The sequence below is a fragment of the Lithobates pipiens genome, unplaced genomic scaffold (genome assembly GCF_037356315.1).
Source record: "Lithobates pipiens isolate NorthernLeopardFrog02 unplaced genomic scaffold, aLitPip1_a1.2 Scaffold_18, whole genome shotgun sequence".
Taxonomy (NCBI): Eukaryota; Metazoa; Chordata; class Amphibia; order Anura; family Ranidae; genus Lithobates; species Lithobates pipiens.
Window position 1 is genome coordinate 432,757,353 of NW_027507758.1, and position 27,126 is coordinate 432,784,478.

The window sequence follows — 27,126 nt, forward strand, 5'->3', positions numbered from 1 at the left end:
GCCAATATTTAAAGCAAAACTTCACCCAAAAGGGGAAGTTCTCCTTTTTGGCCTCGCCCCTTTGGACAGTTTTTTGAGGGGATGGGCACCTGGTTTTGCTAGGTACCTGCACCCACTGCCAGTCGGATGTCCATGGTGGATCCACCAAACGTTCTCTTCCCTCAGCCCACAACCTTCTAGGAGGCATCACAGGTCCCAGAAGGTTGTGGGACCATTCAGAAAGTGCATCATAACTCATGTATGTGCAGTGGGCAGCTGGTTGTGAAGCCGTAAAGAGTCACAGCTGGCTGCCCACAGTTAAATACCAGCGCCAGGGACCCAAAGACCAGTGAAAAACAATCTTGGGTGAGGATGGTGCTGGATCCCTGGACAGGTAAGTGTCCTTTTAATAAAAATCAGCAGCTACAGCATTTGCAGCTGCTAACTTTTCATTTTTTGCTTCTAGGTTGGAAAAACTGCACATGCATGAGCCTACATTCCTATGGATGACATAACAGCATCTTCATGTAGCCCTCTGTATGCTGCTAATGTATTGTGTAATCTGGGCAAACAGTCACATATTTACACAAACTTGAGCTTCTGCACCAACCAAGCCATTTGTTAAATCCCAATTATTACCTTGCAGATATACAGCAGCAAACTCTCTTGCCTATTAATGCATTACATGCAAGAAGAACATCAGTGCTATGGGAATTCCACCATGCCGCAACTATGTTTTTATCTTAACAATACTTACCACAGCATTACATAGATCCCAGTTGTCCCTGATTTCGAGGGACTGTCCCTGATTTGGGGCAATGTCCCTCATTCCTCCTCATTTGTCCCTCATTTTGGTCTGATCTATATAGATGTATATAAAATGCACTTTTTATCTATCAAAAAGTGTTTCCTAGTGCTAAACCTTTCATCTGATTTCTAAATTGCTGCATTTGTAAATTGCAAAAGCCAATATAAAGGAATAGTAGTGGTAAAAAAAAGTGCTCCTGAGTTTAACCAATCTTGTTTTTTTGTACAAGTCTCCTTTAAGGGGGCATGATAAGGGGTGTGTCCAATGCCTGCATACTTTTGCTGATAGGTGTCCCTCATTCCCATCTCAAAAAGTTGGGAGGTATGGCATTAGTATGTGGCATTGTAAAGTATTTGTTGTGTCGCAAGTATGATTGTTTATTTATTTATTTTTTATCCTGCACTGCTCTTTTAAATTCAGCTTTAAGGAAGTGTTACACTAATCCTAAATGCCTAAATAGTGTATTTGCGAAATCTGACATTTACATGAAACTTGTACTTAGAGAGTAAGGATACTACCATTACTAACTTCTCCTGAAAATGGTATAATCTTGCCTGAATATTATGCAGGTCCAGTGGGGCACAAACCTGGGATTAGTATACAGATTGGGAGTTTGGACTCTATTTCATAATCAAAATATTGGTCTGGGAACATATTGAGACTAGGGCCGGCCAGGCAAGTAGTAATTTTAAAATGGGGTCAGCAATAGCAACCTGTAAGAAGGTGTAACATTGTTAAGTGAATTAACCCTACTTTCTCACTGTAGTATGGTAACAGAAGTTCTGTTCTCCGGTGAAAACATTTTCCCCAACCACTAGAAAGGATAGCTTATTCTAAGATTATGATGTATCATTAGTCAAGTAGAGTCAGCCATGGGAGGTAATGGTGAAACTCCTCATAAGTTTTATTGTCAAGCGACACAATACAGAGAGTGGTTACAGATGCAAATTTTTGCTGGAGTGACAAGTACTGAACTGAGAAAAAGAGGCTCTTCGGTTACAAGAAAAGCATGTAAAATCATCTGGTCATTCTAATAATTTAATCACATCTATGTTTAAAAATATTACCTTGCCCATTAATTAGACTGGACTTTTTTTTAGAGGGTAAGTGCCCTTTTTGACTTTATGGACTCTAAACTCTACCCACATTGTCTGCAGCGTTTTATGTAATGCATCCACACACCTCAGATGTGAGAATACAGTACGTTTATGCTGTTGGTATGCCTAGATCTAGTACAGTGTTGGCATACCCAGATTAGTATAGTATAGTGTTGGCATGCTCGGTATTCCCATCTTCTCCTAAGAAAATCTGCACATGCTGTGGGAGACATCATGGAGAATAATGGTTATCTCCACCACTCATGCACTCGGCATCATCATTATGCTCTATGGCAGGGGTGGCCAACCAGACAAAGACCAAGAGCCACATTTTTTACCAAGTTACCGCAAAGAGCCACATCATACGCATGGGCACACATGAACATCACCCCATCCCTTCCTCATACACACATACGTTTGCTCAGCTGGATTTATTGTAAATGTCACACACTGTTTTAACACTACAAAGACCACAGGCCAGTCATTTTCAACAATGAACACTGTGTGCACTCTCACACAGACAAACTCTGTTTAACCAAATCCATAACAAGAATAATAGAACAATTTACAAAACATTTTACCTTTTATTATGCGCATTATATGTGTTATTTAGTGGGACTTCTGGCAATCCTTGTCTTGAACAATCCTGTTCAAATCTGGCTTGTACTCCGTTGTTGTAACTCGAAGCAATTCTTTCACATGAGTGTCGGTCAGAACAGACCGATGCTTCGATTTCACGTGTTTCAGGGTGGAAAACACAGACTCGCAGACATATGTTGACCCAAACATTGACAGTATCTTAAGTGCAGCTCGTTTGACATTGGGGTATTTTTCCATTGGCACAAGTTTCCAAAACTCAATGGCCCCTTCCTTTAAAGCAGGTTTCAGTTTGTCCTCTTCACGAAGATCAATCATCTCCATCTCAGCCGCACCCTCATCTATGACTAGCGGGGCTTTCAAACAGTCCGTCTCAGCGTTAAATGGGTCGACAAGGAACGTAATCTGTGGCCTTTTCAGTTGTAGATCACGGAACCGGGCCACAAAGCTTTCGTGCAGCTTTTTAACCAGTGTTGCATATCTGGCTCTTTGCTTGTTCAGGACGGCGCTGGTGACCTGCCCACTGGCTTTTAGTAGAGTGGGAAAATGTGTTAAATCTCCCTTTTGAATATGCGCCTTGAACAAATTCAGTTTGTTGACAAATGCAAACACACTTTGCACCAGATCAGGCAGCATTTTTAACTTACCCTGCAAGGTCAGGTTCAGTTTGTCCAAGTGACACAGCATGTCAACCAAAAAGGCCAGATCCATAACCCACTCGAGGTCCGAGAGCTGTGGATAGTCCTTGTTCTTCTCTTCCATGAACAGTTTCACAGCATCCAAAAGCTGGAAGAAGCGAGAGAGTACCTGGCCTTTTGACAGCCACCTTACAGTGCAGTGTTGCGCCAGGTCACCTGGAAGCCCTTGGTCCAGCTCAGCGATGAGATTCTTGAATTGCCGGTGGTGAAGCGCATGTGTACGGATGTAGTTGACGATTGCCATCACAGGCTTCATGACACTGTCCAAATTCAATGTTTTAGACACAAGTTGCTCGCTGTGTATGATGCAGTGGAAATTCCAAAACTCTGGAAATGTTTGGTCAGCTTTGCACAGCCCCACAAGCCCATTCACAGATCCAATCATGGCTGGCGCTCCATCTGTGGCTATTGCAGTTAGTTTCGCTATGGGCAGATTTGCTTTCACAAATGCATCCATCATTGTATCTTTCACATCTATGCCACGGGTTCTGTCTTTTAAAGGCATAATATCGAGGAGTTCCTCTTTGATCAAACAATCGTTTGACACAGACCGTACAAATATTGCCAATTGAGCCTTGTCTTGTATGTCACAACTCTCATCCAATGCGACACTAAAATACTCACAAGCTTGAAGATCAGAGTGCAACTTTGACTGAATAGACGTGTTAATGTCTGATATTCTGTGCTCAACAGTGTGGCGGGACAGTTGGAGGTCTGATACCATTCGTTTTAGTTTGTCGTTTTCAGGAGACAAAATTTCAACAATGTCACAGAGGCATTTTTTAATGAACTCCCCTTCATTGTATGGCTTTTTGGCCCGTGCAATGTTCCAAGCCAGTTGATACGATGCAAGCGTTACAGTCTCTGTGTGCTTTGTAAGTTTTTTGAAAAACTTTGCCTGCTTTTCTGTCTGACTTTTCAAAGTAACCAACTTGTGCTTGCGAAGTTCAGTCCCTTTTGGAAATTCCTGGTCGATGTTAGCATGGAGTGAGCTGAAGTGGCGCTGAAGGTTTGAAGCTTTGAAATGCGACAAGGACACCTGACATATAAGGCAGAATGGCTTTCCATTACGTTCAACAAAAAAATATAAACTCTCCCACTCTGTTAAAAACGTCCTGTGTTCTTCTTCATATTTTCGTTTTGCTGTGCATTTTTTCCCTGCCATTTTGCTCTTACTGAAAAACTGCCCACGTGTGCATTTGACGTAAATACAGAGCAAGGGGGCGGGGTAGTGAGAGTGAGGGGTGAGCGGAGGTGTGTATGAGAGTGGCAGAGTTCTGGCCGAAAAATTTTAAACAAACTCCGACGGATTCGAACGTGATGACATACGACTCGACTCGAATAAGGAAGTTCATAGCCAGGAGTAGCCAATAGCTGCACTAGCGAATTTTTCGGTAGGAACTGGGTCCGGCAGAGTTCTGGCCGAAAAATTGGAAGCATGTTTTGCAATTCTGACGGACTTTCCGAATGAGCGGACTTGGCCACACACAATCACACCAAACTCCGACGGATTCGAACATGTACGACTCGACTCGAATAAGGAAGTTCATAGCCAGTAGCGTGAGAGCCGCACGGAACCGGGCAAAGAGCCGCATGTGGCTCGGGAGCCGCGGGTTGGCCACCCCTGCTCTATGGTGTCTCCTTGTGCATGCGCTGGATTACAGAAGAAGATACCAATTCAGATGCTGCACTAAAGCTCCAGGAGGTAGATTGAGTAATGTGGTTACAGTATGAAAGTTGCCAAATAGAGTGTGTTTGTGTGTGCATTGATGCCAAAGTTCACACAAAGGTGCCATTTAGAAAATAAAACATATGGCTATAGAATGTTATATTCTTTGAAACAGCCACATATTGTAGTTAAAAGTGGTCTGGGGCCAGACTTTTGTTTTATGAAATGTGATTCATGTTATGATGTCATTCAAAATTGTGCCGTATATGTTTCATACAGATGTGCCAATCCTATAATTACACAGCGTTAATCCTGCAGCAAAATGATTGCATAGCTCTGCTCTAGAAAACTACACATAATAATGTTAAAATGCATACAATTTACATAGCCAAATTGTTACCAGTACCTGTACTGTTGCCATTAAAGCACAGGCGCTAGAAGTGTCTCAATTCATAGCTCCAGATGAATGTAGAATTGTAGAATGTAGAAATTTTTAAATTTGGTACTGGTGACTAGCTTCCAATATGGTTGAATATGGTTGAATAATATGGTTCCAATATGGTTGAACAAATAGCTGAGTAAAACAATGACACTGACAGAAGGTGCAAGGTTCATAAAGACATGGATGAGTGAGTTTGGGGTGGATAAACTTGACTGGCCTGCACCTCAACCTAATAGAAAACCTTTGGGGTTAATTAGAGTGGAGACTGTGAGCCAGGCCTCCTCTTCTACATCAGAGCCTGACCTCACAAATGCTCTTCTGGAAGAATGGTCAAACATTCCCATAGAAACACTCCTAAACCTTGTGGACAGCCTTCCCAGAAGAGTTGAAGCTGTTATAGCTGCAAACAGTGAGCCAACTCAATATTGAAACCTACGAACTAAAACCGGGATGCCATTAAAGTTAATGTGTGTGTAAAGGCAGGTGTCCCAATATTTTTGACAATATAGTGTATGTTTTAATGAACACAGTAACAACTCCCAACATAAATGCTTGTGCACACAATAATAACTTCCAGCATTCGTGTCAGTGGACACAAAAATAACCCCCATCACGGGTGACAGTAGAAGCAAAAATGACCCTCCCTCCTTCATTGGTATTCAGCAGTAATAATATTCATACCCCCTCCAAATTCCCCTTTCATATTTCGTTTTTTTTTTTTTTTTTACTGAGCACATACTCTGCTCTTCTGCCTCTCTTCCAGATGACATCACACTGAACCATACTTAAGCCCCATACACACTATCAGATTATCTGATGAGTTTTTCCTTCAGATTTACCAAAACCATGTAGTAGAAGGGCCTGCCTGATTGCATACATATTGAAACTCCTAAGGTTTGTCCTCATATTATATGGTTTTGGTAAATATGAAGGAAAAACTCAGCAGATAATCTGATAGTGTGTATGGGGCTTTATACTATAAGGCAGAGATCACTCCACCTGACAATACTAGCATCATTTCAGTGCTGGATGGTGGAATGCAGAGAATTGTTACAAAAGGCCATAGATCCTGGAGCTAGTCTCTCAGGGTAGGAGGCAGGATTCCTGTATAGGAGATGAAAAGCTCTTGTTGGCACAAAAGTTTCTAGCCCTGGGGCAAGTGGTTTTCATTTTAACATACAGTACTAAGGTCAACCTGAGATCCTCTGAAGTTCATTTGTCACAAACTACTGTACAATATGTACCAGAGAAGTTACTGTTTCAGCTTGGACATCCTGGTTCTCTATTTGTTTCCTCTGCTATATTTATTACCCTGTCCTTTACTCTTGCATCAACATGGAAAATCAAGTTGAATTTTGTAATGTTCATTTAAAGTGTTCAGTAGTAATATACAATATAGGGCCTTTGTACATATTGAAACATCAGTAATTGTTTTTTATTTTTATTTTAAGTACAATTCCATGTAGAAAAAAAACATCTTGGTAGCACCTCTACCCCACACTGCATATACTATACGTAGATCGCATTTTGTCTGGAGGGGCTTTAATAGAGCACAATACTTGCCTCATTCCACAGTCCCATATGCTTCCTCCATTCTAGGTGACCTCTTCCCCAAAGCTGCTGGTCTTCCCCAACCCTGTTACTGAATACATCACTCTCATGCCCTGCCCCCTGTGTACTATGCAATCATGAGCCCTGCAGCCTGTGTGCTATGCAATCATGAGCCCTGCAGCCTGTCTGCTATACAATCATGAGCCCTGCAACTGCTGTGCTATGCAATCATGAGCCCTGAAGCCTGTGTGCTATGCAATCATGAGCCGTGAAGCCTCTGCGATATGCAATCATGAGCCCTGCAGCCTGTGTGCTATGCAATCATGAGCCCTGCTGCCTGTGTGCTATGCAATCATGAGCCCTGCAGCCTGTCTGCTGTGCAATCATGAGCCCTGCAGCCACTGTGCTATGCAATCATGAGCCATGAAGCCTGTGTGCTATGCAATCATGAGCCCTGAAGCCTCTGTGCTATGCAATCATGAGCCCTGAAGCCTGTGTGCTATGCAATCATGAGCCATGAAGCCTGTGTGCTATGCAATCATGAGCCCTGCAGCCTGTGTGCTATGCAATCATGAGCCGTGAAGCCTCTGCAATATGCAATCATGAGCCCTGCAGCCTGTGTGCTATGCAATCATGAGCCCTGCAGCCTGTGTGCTGTGCAATCATGAGCCCTGCAGCCTGTGTGCTGTGCAATCATGAGCCCTGCAGCCTGTGTGCTATGCAATCATGAGCCCTGCAGCCTGTGTGCTATGCAATCATGAGCCCTGCAGCCTGTGTGCTGTGCAATCATGAGCCCTGCAGCCTGTGTGCTATGCAATCATAAGCCCTGCAGCCACCATGCTATACAATCATGATCCGTGAAGCCTGTGCGCTATGCAATCACGGGCCGTGAAACCTGTGTGCTATTCAATCATGAGCCCTGAAGCCTGTGTGCTATGCAATCATGAGCCGTGAAGCCTGTGTGCTATGCAATCATGAGCCGTGAAGCCTGTGTGCTATGAATCATGAGCCCTGCACTATTTGCACTACAAACAGTAGACAGAACAAGAGAAATGTGTTGGAAAAAAGGAATTCAATGTTTGAAACTGTCACGATATTCTGTAAAATGAAACTGGAAGAAGTCTGTGGAGTTTCGCATTTGCATATCAGATGTTTTGAATTTTAAGTTATGCTTCCAGAATTATAGAATAGGAGAGAAGTGGCAACATTTATTACAGAGAACGGGTGTAGCTATAAAAATCTTAGGTGAGAATGTGATATGCAGAGAGCTAAATATCACGGTAGTCAGTATTTAGTGTGCAGTCATCCTGAGTACTGTCATCTCCTGGTATTAATAGCATATGATAGCAGAGGGAATATATCAAGCATGTTGGTGACAGAATAAAGCACCTTTCTAGGTTAAGGTTGGTGATGTTTTTTGTCTATGTTTACCACCCTTGTACCTGGACAGATAGCAGAAACAGTTTTGTAAACATCTTCATCAGATTGTATTGGTAAAAAAAATGATAAAGGAACTTTGGAAGTTTTGTTGCATAAAGGCACATACAACTGTCATGACACATTGTGTGCACATAGCTGTAGCGCTACCCCCTCAGGAGCCGCTTAGTATTCTGGGTATCCCGTTCACTACTGAGCCTGAGTAGAGTGTTGCCACTGTTGACACCACCGAAATACCTTGGCCAGATGACTCCCTGGCCATCACACAAAAGGATAAACACGCACATGCTGATGAGATAAATGTTTAATGACCCTGGTGTTAACCCCTTCCCTGTCATTGTCATTTATACAGTGTCAGTGCATTTTTTTTTTTAGCACTGATCACAGTATTGGTGTCACTGATCCCTAAAAAGTGTCACTTAGTGTCAGATTTGTCCGCCGCAATGTCACAGTCCTGCTAAAAATCACTGATCGCCGCCATTACTAGTAAAAACAATAAAAACAATAAAAAGTCCATAAAATAACCCATAGTTTTTAGACGCTATAACTTTTGTGCAAACCAATCAATAAATGCTTATTGGCATTTTTTATCCGAAAATATATACCAGAATACATATTGGCCTAAATTGATGAAGACATTTGATTTTGACATTTTTTTTATTGGGTATGTTTTATAGCAAATCCCCAAATAGTGATATAAAATGTTAAAAATAATTACGTGGGGGGCCCTTCAGGTCTGGTATGGATTTTAAGAGGAGCCCCGAGCCAAATTGTAACAAAAAAAAAAATGGCATGGGGCCCCCCTCCAAAATCCATACAAGACCCTTTTCCAAGCAAGCAAAGCAAGCAACCCAACCCGAGGGGCCTGATATGGATTTTGGGGGGACCCCCAAACTGTTTTTTTTTTTAAACATTGGTGTGGAGTTTCCCTTAACAACCATACCAGACCCAAAGGGCCTGGTACGGATGGGGGGGGGGGGGAACCCACGCCGTTTTTTTTCCTTGATTTTTATCCATATTCCCGGGATCCAGCAATACATTACAGCCGCAAGCAAGCTTAAATTAAATTTTTTCCTTTCTTTTTCCTGTAATTTTTCTGCGGGACAGTTAAACACATCACACGTATGCGGTACTTTACAGGCAGATTAAAGGGACCCCCAGGCACAATATATTTAAAGGGATATATCATTTTCATTGTTTCACTTTAAGAATTCTTAAAATCACTGCTCCTGAAAAAACTGATCTTTTTAAAACTTTTTTTGCATTGATACATGTCCCCTGGGGCAGTACCCCGGTCCCCAAACACTTTTTTAAGGCAATAACTTGAGTTAGCCTCTTGTAGCAAGGGAGATGTTGTCAGCACTCCTTCGGCCATGATCTGTCTCCCATAGCAACAGGAGCAGATCTGCACACCCGGGGCCCTCATCATGTACATAGGTAAGTAATTGAAAGAGTTACGTGCATGCATTGAGTCTGTGCTAGATGCATAGCCGGACTCCATACCATTACTGGAAGTGAGATAGAGGTGATACACTGGACAGGTGGATTGGGCATTGGCTCTGCGTGTCCCTCCTAAATGCACAAGTAACCATGCTGATGCTTAATACATCCAGAGAGCTTACTAAAGTTAGTTCATGTTTAGTCATCCATCCGGGTTGTGAGCTTGGCTCAATTAAAGGTACCCCATGTATGGCAGTGACCCTGTACAAAGTGCCTAGAATAGCCCAGAAGAACCTACCCTGGGGTAGGCCTCTCATGTGACCCTTGCTTGGCATCTAACAAGGAGAATGTAAATGACCCCCCCCCCCCCATTTACAGGAGTGAAAAAGGATACAATGGAACATTAGCTCACATTTGTTGTTGGGTCCAAAGAAACTGTGCATTACCTCTGGCTTCCTAGGGGTTCCTTGAGCAATGAGACATTTCTGTCTCTCAGATAAGTGAAAATTAACACTAATAATCTTTTTAGCCATCTGTAAGACTACGTTCACACTTGTGTGTTGCGGGAACATGTACAAAAGTGAGTGCATTCCTGCAACACAGAAAAATGTGCAGCCTTTTGGCAGACATGTGGCTGTGCCATTATATTTTTTTATGGCACCCTATGTATCTAGCAGTGATTGTAAAGTCTTGTTTACATTTTTTTTTAAAATAGCAAACATGTTACACTTACCTCCACCGTGCAGTTGGTTTTGCACAGAGCAGCCTGGATCCTCCTCTTCTCAGGTCCCTCCTTGCTGCTCCTGGCCCCTCACTCCTATCGAGTGCCCTCAGCCAGCAGCTTTCTATGGGGGGCACCCAAGCTTAGTCAGAGCTCTGTGTATCCATTCAGACACAGAGCCCTGACCTGCCCCGGCCCCCTTTTTCCCCTGACTGGCTGACTGACTTTGATTTACAGCCACAGGAGCTAATGGCGCCGCTGCTGTGTCTCAGCCAATCAGGAGGAGTGCCCCAGATGGCTTAGACATTCTTGGACATCGCTGCAGAGAGAAGGGGCTCAGGTAAGTAATTAGGGGGTGCTGGGGAGGCTGCTACACACAGAACATTTTTTCCTCTACAGTCCTCCGCTCTACCAACTGAGCTATTGAAGGAGCTACACAGAACATTTTTTATCTTAATGCATTGAGATAAAAAAGACTTCTGCCTTTACAACTCTTTTAAAGAGTCCTGCACTTCTTTAGTGTATATTTTGTGTATAGGATAGCCCATTGAAAAAGGCTGTCCTAAATGTGAGGCACAGAGGAAGTGTGCGCGCTCCATCGCACCTGCATAGGTGTGAATAGAGCCTTTGGGTGGATTCCTTCTACTCACCAAAAATTTAAGAAGAATTCTTCCTACTGACCATCATGCTAATAATCAGTGAACTGCAGATGTAGTAAATAATAGCAGTGGGTCCTGAGACCATAAAGTTATTTCAAGGGTTCTGCATGTAGAAGCGGTTGAGAAAGTCCGCTATAGAGAATCCATTCTTAGAAACATGGCACTAACATTTAAAAGTGTAATTGAGCTGGGCAGAGCTGAGAATCTTTATCTTTATCATGCCAATGGTGTCTCCAAGCCACATAAATCTGGCTGTAGATGGAGCGACCACAGGTGGCAGAAAAGAAAATCGTTTGATTCCCCCATCAACACAGTCAGTGTTGATTGGGAAATCCCTCCCGTGGAGCTATTGTGTTCTCCCTGGAGGAGGCAGAGGAGCCAGCCAGGAGAACGCACAGTGATTATTACTAGTGGCTGGCAATAAGCGCATGATAAATCAGACAGGCTGTTTGCACTCAAGTTGATCATTAAATCAACTTGATTATATTTAGCCTGGCCAAAGATGCTGCAAATTTTAGCCAGCCCCTGCTGAACCACACAAAAGATCCATGCTGCTCACAGGTGAGCCGACTTCAATGGCATGATCTCCTCACTGCAGGGTGCTCACCCAATTGCAGCTGAAGCAATAATGAAAAGAAAGTCAGGATGGCTGCATACCAAACTGAGATCAAAATGCCTTTATTCACATAAAACCACAAAGAACGTGAAGAGCACTACATGTACAGGCAAGGGAGGAACTGCTTACACGTTTCACACATGACTTGTGCTTTATCAAATCCCCTGGACTTTGATAAAGCACAATTCATTTGTGAAACGAATAAGCCATTCCTCCATTGGTTGCACATGTAATGCTTTTAATGTTTGTTATGGTTTTATGCGAATAAAGGCATGTGGATCTCAGTTTGGTGTGCAGCCATCCAGACGTTCTTTTCATCCCTGCTGAACCAGCCCAGATTCTAACCATCTATGGCCGACTTAAGAAACAAGTACCTGTATGTATTTCAGCTATCCATTAACAAATACATTTTTTTAAATCCTACCTAAAATACACTGACCCCATCCCTTGACCCTGACCTTGACCCTAACTCTAACACTGCCACTGACCTAGATCAAACCTAGATCTACCTATTTTTTCTTTATTTTTTTAACTTATTTTTTTTTTTAACCACATTTGTTTTTGTTTACATTTTTCTCCTCTAGCAGGAGAAAAAGATACAGTGTATCTTTCTCTCTGTTCAAGAGAAGAAAAGAACACAGGGCTTCACAGTGACTGATCCTCTGATTTTACTATCACATTGATCAGGCTATCAGGAACCGCCTTCTCGGAGAGAGCCCAGTCCCTGTACTGGGAGTGCTCTGTGCAGTGTGTCCCCAGTACAAACATTATGTATGCACATATGCAGCCTCACAGAAGAAGATGCCACACATGGCGAGAATGGATTAAAGCTGAAGTTTAAGTATGACTTTTCTTATATAGACCAAGCTGGACCAATGTAAGCATGCATATCTTTTACCTGATTGATACCTGTGGAAGCTGAAAATCACTGTAGTAGTCTACTACCACAGTGATAGTGGCAGTCTTCTAGGTCCATTGCTGACCAGCTGTCCTATTTGCATAGTAACCACACAGAGTCAACCATTTTGCACTGTTGTCATTGAGAGAACTATGCAGAAGGGCAACCGATTGGCACTGGACCTGGAAGCCTGCTGCTATTACAGTAGTAGTGGTGACTATTACAGTGATTTCCAGCTTCCACAAGGATTGCTCAGGTATGAGATATGTTTGGACTAATGCAAGAAAAATCTGAACTCAACTTCATCTCTAAACACTGCATTAAATTCACCCTTTGTTCCCACATTTATTTGAATTCTTGTTTGTAAAGCAGACCAGTCACTGGTTTGCACAGTATGTGCTCAGAACTTCAAACAACGGGAAACAAAATCACATTTGAATGCTCAATATCACTCATGTTATAATTGTGCTAAGTGTTCAATGACTGTACCAAAACACAGATGTCATCCATATGTTAAATGGATTCACAATTAAATGCCTGGAACAGTTTGTTATTTTTCATCTCTGTGCTGCAGAGGCACAGTTTTATATTTGTTTTGTTTACACTCATAAACACATATTTGAAAAGTATATTTTTTTTGCTCCAGTGTATTTCCCTTTATGTCAGACACTGGCAGAAACCCTCTGTTTTAGATTTTGCTTGCTGTGCCACCTGCTGGTAAAATCTGGTATTACAGTATATTTATTCAGTAGTTTCGCTGTAATTTGCCAATTTATGTACAATTTGAGACTTTGGGAATGGGGCCCCTTTTTATGACTACTCGGAAGGGACTCATTAGGAAGGAAATTTTCATTTATTCTTAATTTGGACACACACACACAGTAGTCTCAGTGCCAGAGTAAATTCCATTGGGCTTATGTATATCAAGAAGCAAGTACAGTACATGTAAAAATGACATAGAGCTTGAAAGCAGGATTTTGTTTAAAGTTTGTACATAATGTTAGCACTTGTATCGGTGCATTGTTTACTTATTTCAGATTTCTTAAGGCTTGCGTCACATTGTAAATGCACACATGAATTAAATTAGTTCTCAGCTGTGTCTCAGCTGGGTTAAGTCTTTGTCAATACTTGAGGATTTCCAGCATACTATATTACTAAATAAGCAGACTGCCCCTTAGTGTGAATTATTGACTTAGATTTACAGTATTTGCTACAATATCCTAACATGGCGCCTTAATACTTAGGAATTAGCACTGCAATACGGACCAGGCTGTATTATTTTTGTGTTATTCACTACATGAATGGGTTTTATTTTATCACATATGATATGCTGTAGGCAATTTTTTTTTTTTTGGGTCACATTTTAAAGTTGAACACCCAAGAATTATGTTTTGTTTTTTAAATCTACATTGATATGCAGTGCCTTGAAATAATATTCACACCCATTTTCCACATCTTGTCATGTTACAACCAAAAAAGTAAATGTATTTTATTGGGATTTTATGGGATGGACCAACACAAAGTGGCACATAATTGTAAAGTAGAAGGAAAATTATAAATGGTTTTCAATTTGTTTTACAAATAAATCTGTGAAAAGTGTGGGGTACATTTGTATTCTGTCCCCTGGACTCAATACTTTGTAGAGCCCCCTTTCACTGCAATTACAGATGCAAGTCTTTTTGTGGATGTCTCTACCAGCTTTGCACATCTAGAGAGTGACATTTTTGTCCATTCGTCTTTGCAAAATAGATCAAGCTCGGTCAGATTGGATGGACAGCAGTTTTCAAGTCTTTCTACAGATTCACAATTAGATTTAGGTCTGGAGTTTGACTGGGCCATTCTAACACATGAATATGCTGGAAGGTGAACCTCCGCCCCAGTCTCAAGTCTTTTGCAGACTCTAACAGGTTTTCCTCTATGATTGCCCTGTATTTGGCTCCATCCATCTTCCCATCAACTTTGACCAGTTTCCTTGTCCCTGCTGAAGAAAAGCACCTCCACGACATGATGCTGCCACCACTATGTGTCACAGTGGGGATGGTGTGTTCAGGGTGATGTGCAGGGTTAGTTTTTTGCCACACATAGTGTTTTACTTTTAGGCCAAAAAGTTACATTTTGTTCTCATCTGACCAGAGCACCTTCTTCCACATGTTTTCTGTGTCCCCCACAAGGCTTCCTGCAAACTGCAAACAGAAATTCTTATGGCTTTCTTTCAACAATGTCTCTCTTCTTGCCACTCTTCCATAAAGGCCAGATTTGTGGAGTGTACAACTAATAGTTGTCCTGTGGACAGATTTTCCATCTGAGCTGTGGATCTCTGCAGCTCCTCCAGAGTTACCATGGGCCTCTTGGCTGCTTCTGTGATGAATTCTCTCCTTGCCCGGCCTGTCAGTTTAGGTGGATGCCCATTTTTTTATTTGGTAAGTTTGCAGTTGCCATACTCTTCCCATTTTCAGATGATGGATTGAACAGTGCTCCATGAGATGTTAAAAGCTTGGGATATTTTTATAACCTAACCGTGCTTTTTAAACTTCTCTACAACTTTATCCCTGACCTGTCTGGTGTGTTCCTTGGCCTTCATGATGCTGTTTGTTCTCTAAGGTTCACTAACAAACCTCATTGGTCTTCACAGAAGAGCTATATTTAAATTACACGCAGTTGGACTCACAGGTGGACTCTATACTAATTATGAGACTTCTGAAGGCAATTGGTTCCACTAGATTTTAGTTAGGGGTATCAAAGTAAAGGGGGCTGAATACAATTGAATGCCACACTTTTCATATATTTATTTGTAAAAAAAAATTGAATACCATTTATTATTTTCCTTCCACTTTACAATTATGTGCCACTTTGTATTGGTGTATAACATGAAAACCCCAATAAAATACATTTATGTTTTTGGTTGTAACATGACAAAATGTGGAAAAATTTCGAAGTGTATGAATACTTTTTCAAGGCACTATATCTTGGCTGCAGCTAATTCTTTATCTCTCACATCCAAAGGTCCATCGGAGAAGCAGAAATTCTCTGTAATAGCCTGTGTTACATACAGTGAGTGCTGATCTCTTCCAGGTGCTGCTTGAGTAACTTCTGTATACTGAACATGGGGTCACTAGCTTGGTACCTCAACCATTCAGAGAATGGCCTGTTTTTGTTTTTTTCAATTTATTCAAGGTGTTCTCTGTTTGGATGAAGCAGAGAGGAGGGGTGAATGACATCACAATCTCCAGGTTGGCCAATCAGAGAACGCTTTTTATTTCATAAAAATTTGTAGACATTCTCTAAATGGCAGACATGCCGAGCAAACAATCTCCTGTGTTCAGTATACAGAAAGCAAGCTGCTCACGCAGCACCTGGAAAAGATCAGCATAGACTGTATGTAGCACAGAGAATTTCTACATCCCCAGCAACCCTCCGGATGTGAGATATTAAGAAATTAATGTAACCGAGTTAAACAAGTGTAGGTTTTAAAAAAGTATTTAGATTTTAATGTGATTTGATGCATTCTGATTTTGTGCTGAATATTTCAAAACTAATGGTAATTAAATAATTGTAAATTGTGAATTAAAAAAATAAACCCATTTATTTGTAGTCACTGTTGTGTAGTGGAAAACAGGATCATGCTATAAATGAATAGAAACCTAGAAATCTGACCTCTTTCTCAGTGTAAAATTACCTTTTACTGCAATCCATAGTCACTATCTAAAACTACTAAATACGGTGGGTTATGCTGTTGTAGCCTGTCATTTTTTTTGTTCAATCAAATCTAACTGTTTGCTTTATATGTATTCAGTAATTGGTGCTTGTTGTATAAAAAAAACAAATGACTGCATACAAGGTCAGGAGACAGGGAATTTGTCAGTGTTTGCACTGTATAAATGAAAGAATATGAGCCAATGTTTTAGCTGTAGAAAAATATTATTTGACATTTTTCTTTAGTGTAGAAATGCTCATACTTAACATATGATAACTACTGTTGATGTTTCCAATCAGAATTGTTTTTCATGCTTACAACAAGGTTACACAATGAATGCTAAAACCTTACTGGTCATAGGCAACAGCTGACTTGTTCTAATGCATGTTGCATTTAATGTAGGCTCCTTTTCATCTGTAGCTGTATAGCTGGTCTAGAAATCTGCAGTAACTACATTTAAGCCCAACTAAAGGTTACAGGCACCAATACTTGGTCATTTATTATTTTTTTTCTAATGATTCGTTTGTAGATTGGTCATTTGTATATGAACTTCACTCTCCTGCTTCTATTTTCTTTTCCATTCCCTCTTAAATTTAATGCTGAGTTGTGGTCAAGAAACATATTCACCCACCCAGCAAATCCGAAAAAGTCCTATAGGTTTCCCCAGCTCCGCTGCTGCACACCAGGTCCTGGTTCTTGTGTGCAGCATTGGAGTTGGCTGAAATTTGAGCTGTAGTTGGACCTTTTGCCATCGCCCAGCTCAAAAAAGTCTACTGAGAAATAAAAGGAGCTACTGTAGGTGGAAAATCATCATCTAAACGTATCTGCCCCAGGTGAGCAGGGGTGATTTCTCCATCCGCACTGTTTAGCATGGATGGAGGAATCAAGTGAATCGTTATCATTTAGCCCAACAAGAAAAAATGTACTGTGTATAGCTAGCCTTAAAATTTAATAATTCACAAACTGGCTGAATCACTAACAGAGAATATGGCAATTATAGTGTAGCACCCTCTATGAAGGTAAGTGCTAGAGGCAAGAATTTTGATTAGAGCAGGTAAATTTAGGCAGGCCTAACTGGAAGCTAGGTCTGTTTGTTTTGATCTGTGTTGGCTGGGAGTGGCTCAGTGCAGGCTGGTGACTCACAGACAGCATCACTCTACTTTCACCTCCCCTTTCCTTCTAGAGGATTCTAGATGAAAGGCAAGGAAGAGAGGTGGAGCTGTCTGAGGTGTCTCAGAGAGCCCTAACCAATCCCAAACTAGCATTGGCAGGGGCCAGGCCTCCTTGAGTCAGACCAGCTGGGGAGGAGTTGTTGGGTGGAAGAACTGAGGATGGAGTGCTAGGCTGTAGGGGGGCTTTGAGGGCGCTCCCTGTTCTGGAGGGGGGTGACCTTGGGCCTGGGACTCAGGTACAGGATGGATCCCTTCAAGAATGTATGAAGGATCTGAACAGGAGGCACAGAGAGGAAGCAGAGAGGACAGCGGGAGCTAGTACTGCCAGGGCAAGTCTTCAGGAGGGAACCACCAGTATGCAGCCAGGAGGGCTGGTGAGTGACATGTCCTTATGAGAGGACTAGAGAGGCATGCCAGAGAGGACTGGGAGGAAACAGTCAGAGCTGGGTGTGGAGACAGTAACGATTTCAGTGTCACAGGCAGTGAAGTCGGATAGCTGCAGCCAGGAGGGCTGGCAGGGCCTGAAGAGGGCTAACTGGGAGCAGTAGTCCACCATAGGTCAGCTAGCACACAAAGACTTCCTATTCTTTTGCTTGATTAAAGGGGCCTGCGGTCCCTGCGGTCTCTGCGGTCCCCGCGGTCCCTGTCTGCAAATGGCAATTTCTAGGGTCTGACTGAGTCAGTGTTGAGCCTAACCATGTGCTAGATGTACCTGAAGGGAAGTGTTGTGCAGGAGAGAGAGTGAGAGAAACAGTTTGCAAGCAAGTGTTGTGCTGGAGGAGACTGGAGATGTAAAGTGTATATAGTTGTCCCAAAGAAATGAGATACAATTAACCAATTTCTCGTTTTACTGGGAATCCCATATATTCCCATCCCTATCCAAGTTCAAATCTCTCAATAAAAATACAAAAACAAGCACATGAACTGTTCATTGTCTTCAAGCTAATTGGGAAGTAAATGCTGGCTGGGCAGAGTGACAGGTGGGCCACACAACTTTCAGCAGTCCCTACGGGGGTACCGCTACAATAGCACATTTTAAAGCCTAATAAAAGTTTTAGCAATAAATACCTATTTAAATTAAGACTGTATAAGAACTATGTTTTTTAAATGACCTATGAACTATGATCTTTAAAATTTAGCAGCACCAGACTGTATTCTGGCAGTTCAGACAGTATGCTGCAGGGAAGGACTGCTGCTCTGTGTAGAAGCAGCTGCCTCCTAGCAGATGTCTGACATGCCCCTTGCAAGGTCAGAACTACAGCTTTATGATTTGTAATGTGTGATCATGATTACAGAGCTATTGCTATATTCAGCAAGGTTCATATCGGAGTGCTGCAGTGAGACCGCTGTTTCTGCAAAGATCAGCAGTCTTTTTCTTCAACTGGAGCGGAATTAAAAAAGATAACATTCCAATTGCTTTCAAGCCTCTCACTTCCTAGAATGCTTCTAAGGCCAATGGCCTTCCATCACCTCCCTGATACGGATCTCTGGTCCAGTCCACCTTGACTCCTGGAGAGCACTTAACATTAGACATTTCCTTCAATCCCTGCCCCCATATCTTCCAACAAGCTCTATCTCTCCTAGACAAACTATGCCCAGGGCAAAATAAAGCCCTCCTTCTCTCTGACATACGCCATAATGAATACTCCACCTGGCAACTATAATCCTAATTACATTCAGAAATGGGAAGCTGATCTAAACAAAAATTTGAACAACAAACAGTGCAGAAGTATTATCTGGTTCCCTCTCGAATATTCCATATCCACAACATTGCAGGAACCAAATGTAAAACGTATGGCAAGATGGTACCGGACCCCTTCTGCTCTCCACACTGTCTCCCCTTTTATCTCAGACTGTTTATGGAAATGCCAGGAGGGCAGGGGAAACCTTTTACATGAATCTGGTCTTGTCCGAAACTGACACAATTCTGACAAGTGGTGCAGAGAATTTCCAAAATATTTATGGATTATGTCCTTCCTCTTTTTTTCTCCTACATAACTCCGAGATACCAATTAAAGCTTACGAGACATCAGTTCTAAGTCATCTGATCAATGTTGCCAAGTCCTGTATTTTCTTAAATTTGAAAGACCCGCATACACCCACTCTGTCACTATGGTTGTCCAAGACTGAAGACAAGACCTAGTCCTCTCCTCACACAACCAATTTTGAAAACTTGAATATTATAATAAAACATGGTTCCATTGGAACACCTTTCAATACTCAGACAAGGGAAAAGCATTACTTGAGACCAGTCATTGACTTATGACAAGTGACGTTACTGTTGGTCACTAACTACCTGCCCCTTACCTCTTATTCCCTTATGTGGCCCTCTCCCCCCCCCCTTCCCCTGGAATCTTTTTTTTTTTTTAATACTGGGATGAAAGGAGGAGGTGAGAATTAAGTTTTTCTCTTTTATTGTTCTGTTCCTCTTTTTTCAAATTGATATATATGATTATATCTAACCTAAACTTTCATTCCATCCACACCTCCATGTACCACATACGGTAGTTCTCTTCATCCTATTCAGGATACTGTTCTCCTCTCAATATATTCAATCCCTAATTTTCATTACCGGATATGTTTCCTCATTTTTTTACTGTGCGTGTTGATATTATATATATATATATATATATATATATATATATATATATATATATATAAAATCTCGTCAGGGGTTAGCTCAAGGGGGATCACCTTCCCTGGGAAAAAAAGTACTCCAAACAGCAGGTTTCCTAAAATCTGTAGTCAATCCAATTTTACGGTTGAAAATGTTTTTATTGGTAGTATAAAAAGCATGACAGAAATATGATTGATACATCAAATAAAATAAAGCAGCAATGAGCGGGCCAAATGGCTATCGCCTACAGCAGTGCTTGCACCTGAAATTTTCATAAACATCTAAAAATTCATATTATGTCAAGCGATAAATGATCAGGGGGAGAAAGAAAGGAAAAAGAAGGATAGGAAACAAAACGATTGGGAGAGAAGGAGGGAGAAGGAGGGAGGAAGGGGGTGGGGGAAGGAGTCTGCTGGGAGAGCCTGGGGTGGAAAGACAATAACTTGACTATTGAGGATCATCGTCATACATTTGATGGAAAATCATGGCAAAGGTTGAGTTGAGTTGAGCTTGAGGGGACATGCCAGCTAAGGTATCTGAGGAGGAGAAGCGCAGCCAAACAGACCACAAAACCTTATGTTTGTTATAAGTGTTATTGTCCAGCGCCAACATCTCCTCCATTCTCACAGTGTCATTCGACAGTTCTATTTTAAAAGGTTGCATGAAAATAACATAAATAAAAACACAAAATAAATCCTTGCCATCCAGGCACTAACTGAACATTGCAGGTTCCTAACTCACCGGTAAAGGGCTTCTCCCAGTCACCCACAAAACAAACATAATGCAAACCTTTTCTCTCACAAACAAAACTTCACATAAGCAGCTATCTCAGGCTTTGGCTTCCTGAGTCCCTGGCCAAGAGCCACTCTTTGCTCCGGACCAGCTTTATTTATACCACCTGCTGGTGGACACAAGTAGGCTGCAAAATCTAGTCCGGAACCAACCCTGGCAAAGTGGCTGTGTCAGAGGATCAACAGACTTCAGCGTCAGTGTTTCCTGTGTGCCTGTGGGATAGATCAGCACAACGGCGCACACGGGTGTGCGATGCGGCGGGTTTGCGTATACGGGTGCGCAAATTAGCGGGTCCGCATGCACACAGTAGAACGGGTTGGCGCACACATATGCGCGATATGGTACAACGGCGCGTGCGCGTGCGCATGCGCACGGCTATGTGCACCACCTGATCACTCTGGCAGGCCTATAAAAGGCAACCATTTGCTCTGTGTCTTTGCTGGTTTGTCTCTTCAGCTCCAGTGTTCCTGTGTTCCTGTGCCTTGTTTCCTGAGCCTTCCCGATGTGACCTGGATCGTACCTGACTACTCTCTCAAACCTCTCCTGTGATTGACCTCTGGCTTGCTTCCTGGATTCCCCTCTCTGCTGTTTCTGTGTTTGACCCCTGGCCTGCCTCCTGGACTTGTCTCTGCCTATTCCCTGTGTTGTGACGCCTGGATTTATGGACTGACCTTTTGTGTATGACCTGGCTTGCTCTTGGACTCTGATCTAATCTCCCTGGTGTTTGACCCTCTGCCTCCTGCTGTGCTTCACTCCAGGTGTTAGAACCCCTGCCGGGTGTTCTCTTCCAAACAAGTCCCAAGACCATCTGCACGGGCATCTCTTCCTTCAGAAGACTTCCTGCATACAAGTCACCTGCTGGCAACCCGTGCCCCTTCGTGTCCTGTACCCGCTGTTCCACCCTCAGGGGTACTGTGCACCCAGTTGCAAGGGAAGCCGCTCTCAGCGCTTCGGCCCCTGGTGAGTACCTGACAGGCTGGTAAAACCCAGACCGGATTCCACCTTAGTTCTTGACAAACAAACGCATGCGAGGTGAAACATAATGTCCGTCAATCACCTCCCCTTTCATAATGTCACTATCTATATGATAGACTAACACAAAGTGGCACATAATTGTAAAGTGGAAGGAAAATGATAAACGGTTTTCCAAATTTTTTACAAATAAACATGAGAAAATTTGTAGAACCATCTTTCTCTGCAATTACAGCTGCAAGTCTCTTTGGGGATGCCTCTACCAGCTTTGCACATCTAGAGAGTGACATTTCTGCCCATTCTTCTTTTCAAAATAGCTCAAGCTCTGTCAGATTGGATGGAGAGGGTCTGTGAACAGCAATTTTCAAGTCGTACTGCAGATTCTCAATAGGATTTAGGTCTGGACTTTGACGGAGCCATTCTAACACATGAATATGCTTTGATCTAAACCATTCCATTGTAGCTCTGGCTGTAAGTTTAGGGTCATTGTCCTGCTGGAATGTGAACCTCTGCCCCAGTCTCAAGTCTATTGCAGATTCTAACAGGTTTTCTTCTAAGATTTTCCTTTATTTGGCTCCATCCATCTTCCCATGGACTCTGACCAGCTTCCCATTCCCTGCTGAAGGAAAACATCCCCACAACATGATGCTGCCACCACCATGAGTGTGTTCAGAGTCATGTGCAGTGTTCGTTTTTCCCCCCACATAGCATTTCACCTTTAGGCCAAAAAGTTCAATTTTGGTCTCATCTGACCAGAGCACCTTCTTCTACATGTTTGCTGTGTCTCCCACATGGCTTCTCACAAACTGCAAACGGGACTTCCTATGGCTTTATTTCAACAATGGCTTTCTTCTTACCACTCTTCCATAAAGGGCAGATTTGTGAAGTGCATGATGAATAGTTGTCCTGTAAACAGATTCTCCCACCTGAGATGTGGATCTCTGCAGCTCCTCCACAGTTACCATGAGCCTCTTTGCTGTCTGTCAGTTTAGGTGGATGGCCATGTCTTGATAGGTTTGCAGTTTGCCATACTCTTTCCATTTTTGGATGATGGATTTAACAGTGCTCCATAAGATGTTCAAAGCTTGGGATATTTTCTTATAACCTAACCCTACTTTAAACGTCTCCACAACTTTATCCCTGACCTGTCTGGTGTGTTCCTTGGCCTTCGCAATGCTGTTTGTTCACTAAAGCCCCGTACACACGAGCGGACTTTTCAACATCCAAAGTCCGTCAGACCGAGTCCGTCAGACTATCCGATCGTGTGTGGGCTGCAACGGACTTTAGCTTCGCAAAAGTCTGACGGACTTTAGAAATGAAGCATGCTTCAAATTTTCCCGACGGAACTCCGCCGGACCGGGTCCCCTTCGAAAAATTCGCTCGTGTGTGTGCTACTCCGACGGACTAAAACCGACGCTAGGGCAGCTATTGGCTACTGTCTATGAACTTCCTACGTCGAATCCAGTCGTACGTCATCACGTTTGACTCCGTCGGAGTTTGGTGTGATGGTGTGTGGTCAAGTCCGTTCGGTCGAAAAGTCCGCCAGAACTCCGTCGGAACTCCGTCGGAACTCCTTTGGAGGTCTGTCAGACTTAATCCCTCTCGTGTGTACGGGGCATAAGGTTTACTAACAAACCTCTGTGGGCTTCACAGAACAGCATGTATTTATACTGAGATTAGGTGAACTCTATTTACTAATTAGGTGACTTCTGAAGGCAATTGGTTCCACTGGATTTTTGTGTAAAGGGGGTTGAATACAAATGCATGTCACACGTTTCACATATTTATTTCTAAAACATTTTGGAAATCATTTATCATCATGTGTGTGTATATATATATATATATATATATATATATACAATATACACATTTTGGTAAAGGGAAATTACAGTCAATAAGTAAAACCAAACTGTTAAACTCAGAAGTCTAATTCTAAACTTCATACATTTCCGAAAGCCAGAATGTGCATGCTTTTAAAAGTGCCTCCTGGTGCATGATTGGCTGATATTCCTAACAACCATAGTAATTTAGGAGGAAAACAAGCAAAAGTTTATTCTTCAAATATGTTTGTACTGTAGTAGTATGACAGTTTGGGAAAATATAATGGACTTTGTCAGCAGCAGCTGTACGCATTTTGAATTTAGTTACAAATTCAGTTTTCTGGAATGCACAAGATACACAGTATACATATAGTAAATGACAGATTTTATACAATTGAACTTTATTTAGATGTTAACAGCATGGAAATATCTAACACCAGTTTTGATATTTATTCTATAGGAATATACTGTAATTATTTGATTTTGCTTCTTGCATCTTGTGGATCTGGATTTTGGTCTATATTTGCAATATACCGTTCACTTATCCTACACTCATTGTTGTATCTATTGCTTCAGTGTTAAATTCAGGTATTTGGGTGGAGCCCCATCCCACCCCACTTTCTTCAACTTTTGCTATGGAAACATTTTTTGCTATCCTTTTTGTAATGGAGGAAAGGACTTACAGTACATACCCACTGTAGGTTTCTGACTGTCTGTTACATCCAGAATGTCTGATGCATCAACATGAAATTCCAGCCAGCACTCATATCCAACCTTGGAATTTTTAATCTGATCATTGATAAAACATGCAGAGAACAACACAGACTTCCACATGTGAGGAACTTTGGTAAACTTTTAGGTGCCGTAAGCTACCAAGAACCCAGATGACCTAAAACATTGTGGAAATGGTATTTTAGCACAGTGGCTGTTTATGGCATTAGTAGCTCACTTGTTGGATTTACTTGCTGCCTGGAACTGCTTTTTTATTAATACATTTTCAGTTGAATAAATGTTATGTTCAGTCGCTCATGAACATGCATGCAAGGTAAACACAAACAAGCTTGTAGCTGGCGCACAGTGACAATAATTCACACAGACGGGTGCAATAACAAACTTGTATTGAAGCAATGCAGCAACAGTTCACAACAATCCTGGTGGGAGGACTGCCCAACTAGGTACACTCACAGTTATAGCAACGTTAACAGAGCAGGTTTTTAGCCAGAGTGAGAGTGTCTGTCCCCTGGCTGTCTTGTGCTTAATCGTGAAGATATCCAGAAGAGATGTGACCCTACTCTTTCCCTCCTCGTCAGGAACGTTTCCCTTCCGCTAGTACTGTCCCTTACAGACGGGGTACCTTTCCCTGCACTACCCACTAGCATGAAGCATCCCAAAAGCCAAGAGGCAGGGCCCTAAATAGTTTCTGCATGACCCAAAATGGCTGTAAGAGTCACATGGGGCAACAGCATCCAACTGGATCATTTCCAGTGACCCAGGAAACCATAGAGGAACCAGGTTCCTCCTGATTTCCTCTCCAGCTGCAGAGCTGCAATTGAGCGCCACCTGCAGTGGAGAAAATAAACTGCACCTGCCTACAAGCACATTCATGTGGTTATATTACAACTATTCGGAAACAGCCACATTGGGGGATTGCCGTCATGTGACAGTAATACAATAATATTGCAGAACTGCAAAATTACTGCTGTATAATAAAAAATGCCCCCTGCTGCCCATAACTATCAAGGATCAGTAAGAGACAGATAGTAAGACTGTAAGCATTCAAAATAAAAAAAATAAAATAAAAAAAAGTAGTGATTTAAAGCCTTCTGACTGGAATTTATCTGATCATAAATGCACAAAACACCCTTGGCCATGAGGGGATAAACATATTCAACTTAATGAATAAACTGTAAATAACTATAAAATTCTGACGGACCTAGAAATAGAACATGTTTCAAATCTGTCTGACGGACTCAATTCCTATCGGGAAAACCACTCGTCTGTATGCTGGTCCGACGGACCAAATATGACGCAAGGGCAGCTATTGGCTACTGACTATTGAACTTCCTTTTCTGGTCCCGTCGTACATCATCACGTTCAAAACAAATGGACTTTCGAATGGACTTTAGTCCGTTCGTGTGTGGGCAAGTCTGTTCGTTCGGAAGTCCGTCGTAACTCCGTCCAAAGTCTGTCGGGAAGACCGTCGGACCTTTTCTGCCAGAAAGTCCAGTCGTGTGTACGCAGCATCAGACTGCAGAAAAAACAAAGATCCAATATTATTTGTAGTTTTTGAAGGAACATAATGTATGTTTGTGCATAAATGTTTTCTGATAACTTTGGTTCTGCAGTTTGTCAAAGCACTGTGGTATGTCAGGCAGGATTTTACATTTTCTATAGTCAAACAAATGTATATATAATATTGTTAGCTATACAGTCCAAGAATTTTCTGATAAATGGCCAAGTATGTGGAAAATGAGTTTAAATTGTTCAGAACTGTATGTGTCAAACCACAGGAATCTGTTTTCAGTCCAATGCATTGTTCTTTCTTATAGGTAATAGCATGCTGCTCCGAGTGCTTCCATCAGTCTATGAGATGAGGCCTCAACCTATACATCATTGCTTGAGGGAACTGGTATCACAGATGTCCCATTTAGATGAAGGAGAAACGCATCACATGCTAAGGTTACTACATGCTATTGCAAAAACAAAACAACCCAAGGTAATATATATACTGATTTGTCCATTGTTATTTCAGTTATAAATGGATGCCCCTGGGTTAATTTCAGATCTAGGAGCAAGACTTCCCAAAGTAGTTCTTAGTTTTTCACCCTTCTACTAAGAACCTCTCTTCTATTCTTGCAGCAGTAGGCATTTATTTTCTCCTGCTTTATTATTAAAACTCCAACACAGTGATTGAAGCCCCTTGTAACAGGCTCAGTGGGTTGGAGATCTTGAGAATAATGGTGTCAATAGCCTACCACTGGTGTTTCCACGCACAATTGAAGACATATCATTTTTGGTGGACAGGCCATTTAAGGTCTTCATGATTTAATAAAATGTATTATTGCCTCAGCTGTGGTGATAGAAGTCGTTGCTATTATCTCTTAAAAATGCTTGTTGTCTAACTGACTTTGGAAAACTCTGAACTCCTGGAGAGATTATGTAGGTTTCTGTTGAAGGAAATTGCAACCACACACAGATTGTCTGAAGTGTTGGCAAATCTGTACATGTGGATGCCCATTGTTGCATTTTCTATGAAGAAAAGAGAACAAGAATGTCTCTGTGTGCCATATTTACCCACTCTCTAAAAATAAAAACTTTGCTGTGAAGTTTGGGTAGAGGTCCCCAAACAAGAAATTACTCGTTAACAGCAGGGACCCTACAATATTACTTTTACATTACCCAGCAGAATAATATTTATTGGTAATTGTACATAGCCATTAAACATGA

At 42.0% G+C, this 27,126-nt stretch overlaps 1 protein-coding gene across 4 annotated transcripts in view; it reads left to right on the forward strand.

Moving 5' to 3' along the window:
- The window catches only part of VEPH1 (ventricular zone expressed PH domain containing 1), a 554,211-nt gene that overhangs the window by 136,152 nt on the left and 390,933 nt on the right, over positions 1-27,126 (forward strand). For all 4 annotated transcript variants that reach the window (XM_077488095.1, XM_077488092.1, XM_077488094.1 and 1 more), the window contains exon 5: positions 26,229-26,395. In XM_077488095.1, the coding sequence (XP_077344221.1) occupies positions 26,229-26,395 (167 nt within the window). The remainder of the gene's footprint in view (positions 1-26,228; positions 26,396-27,126) is intronic.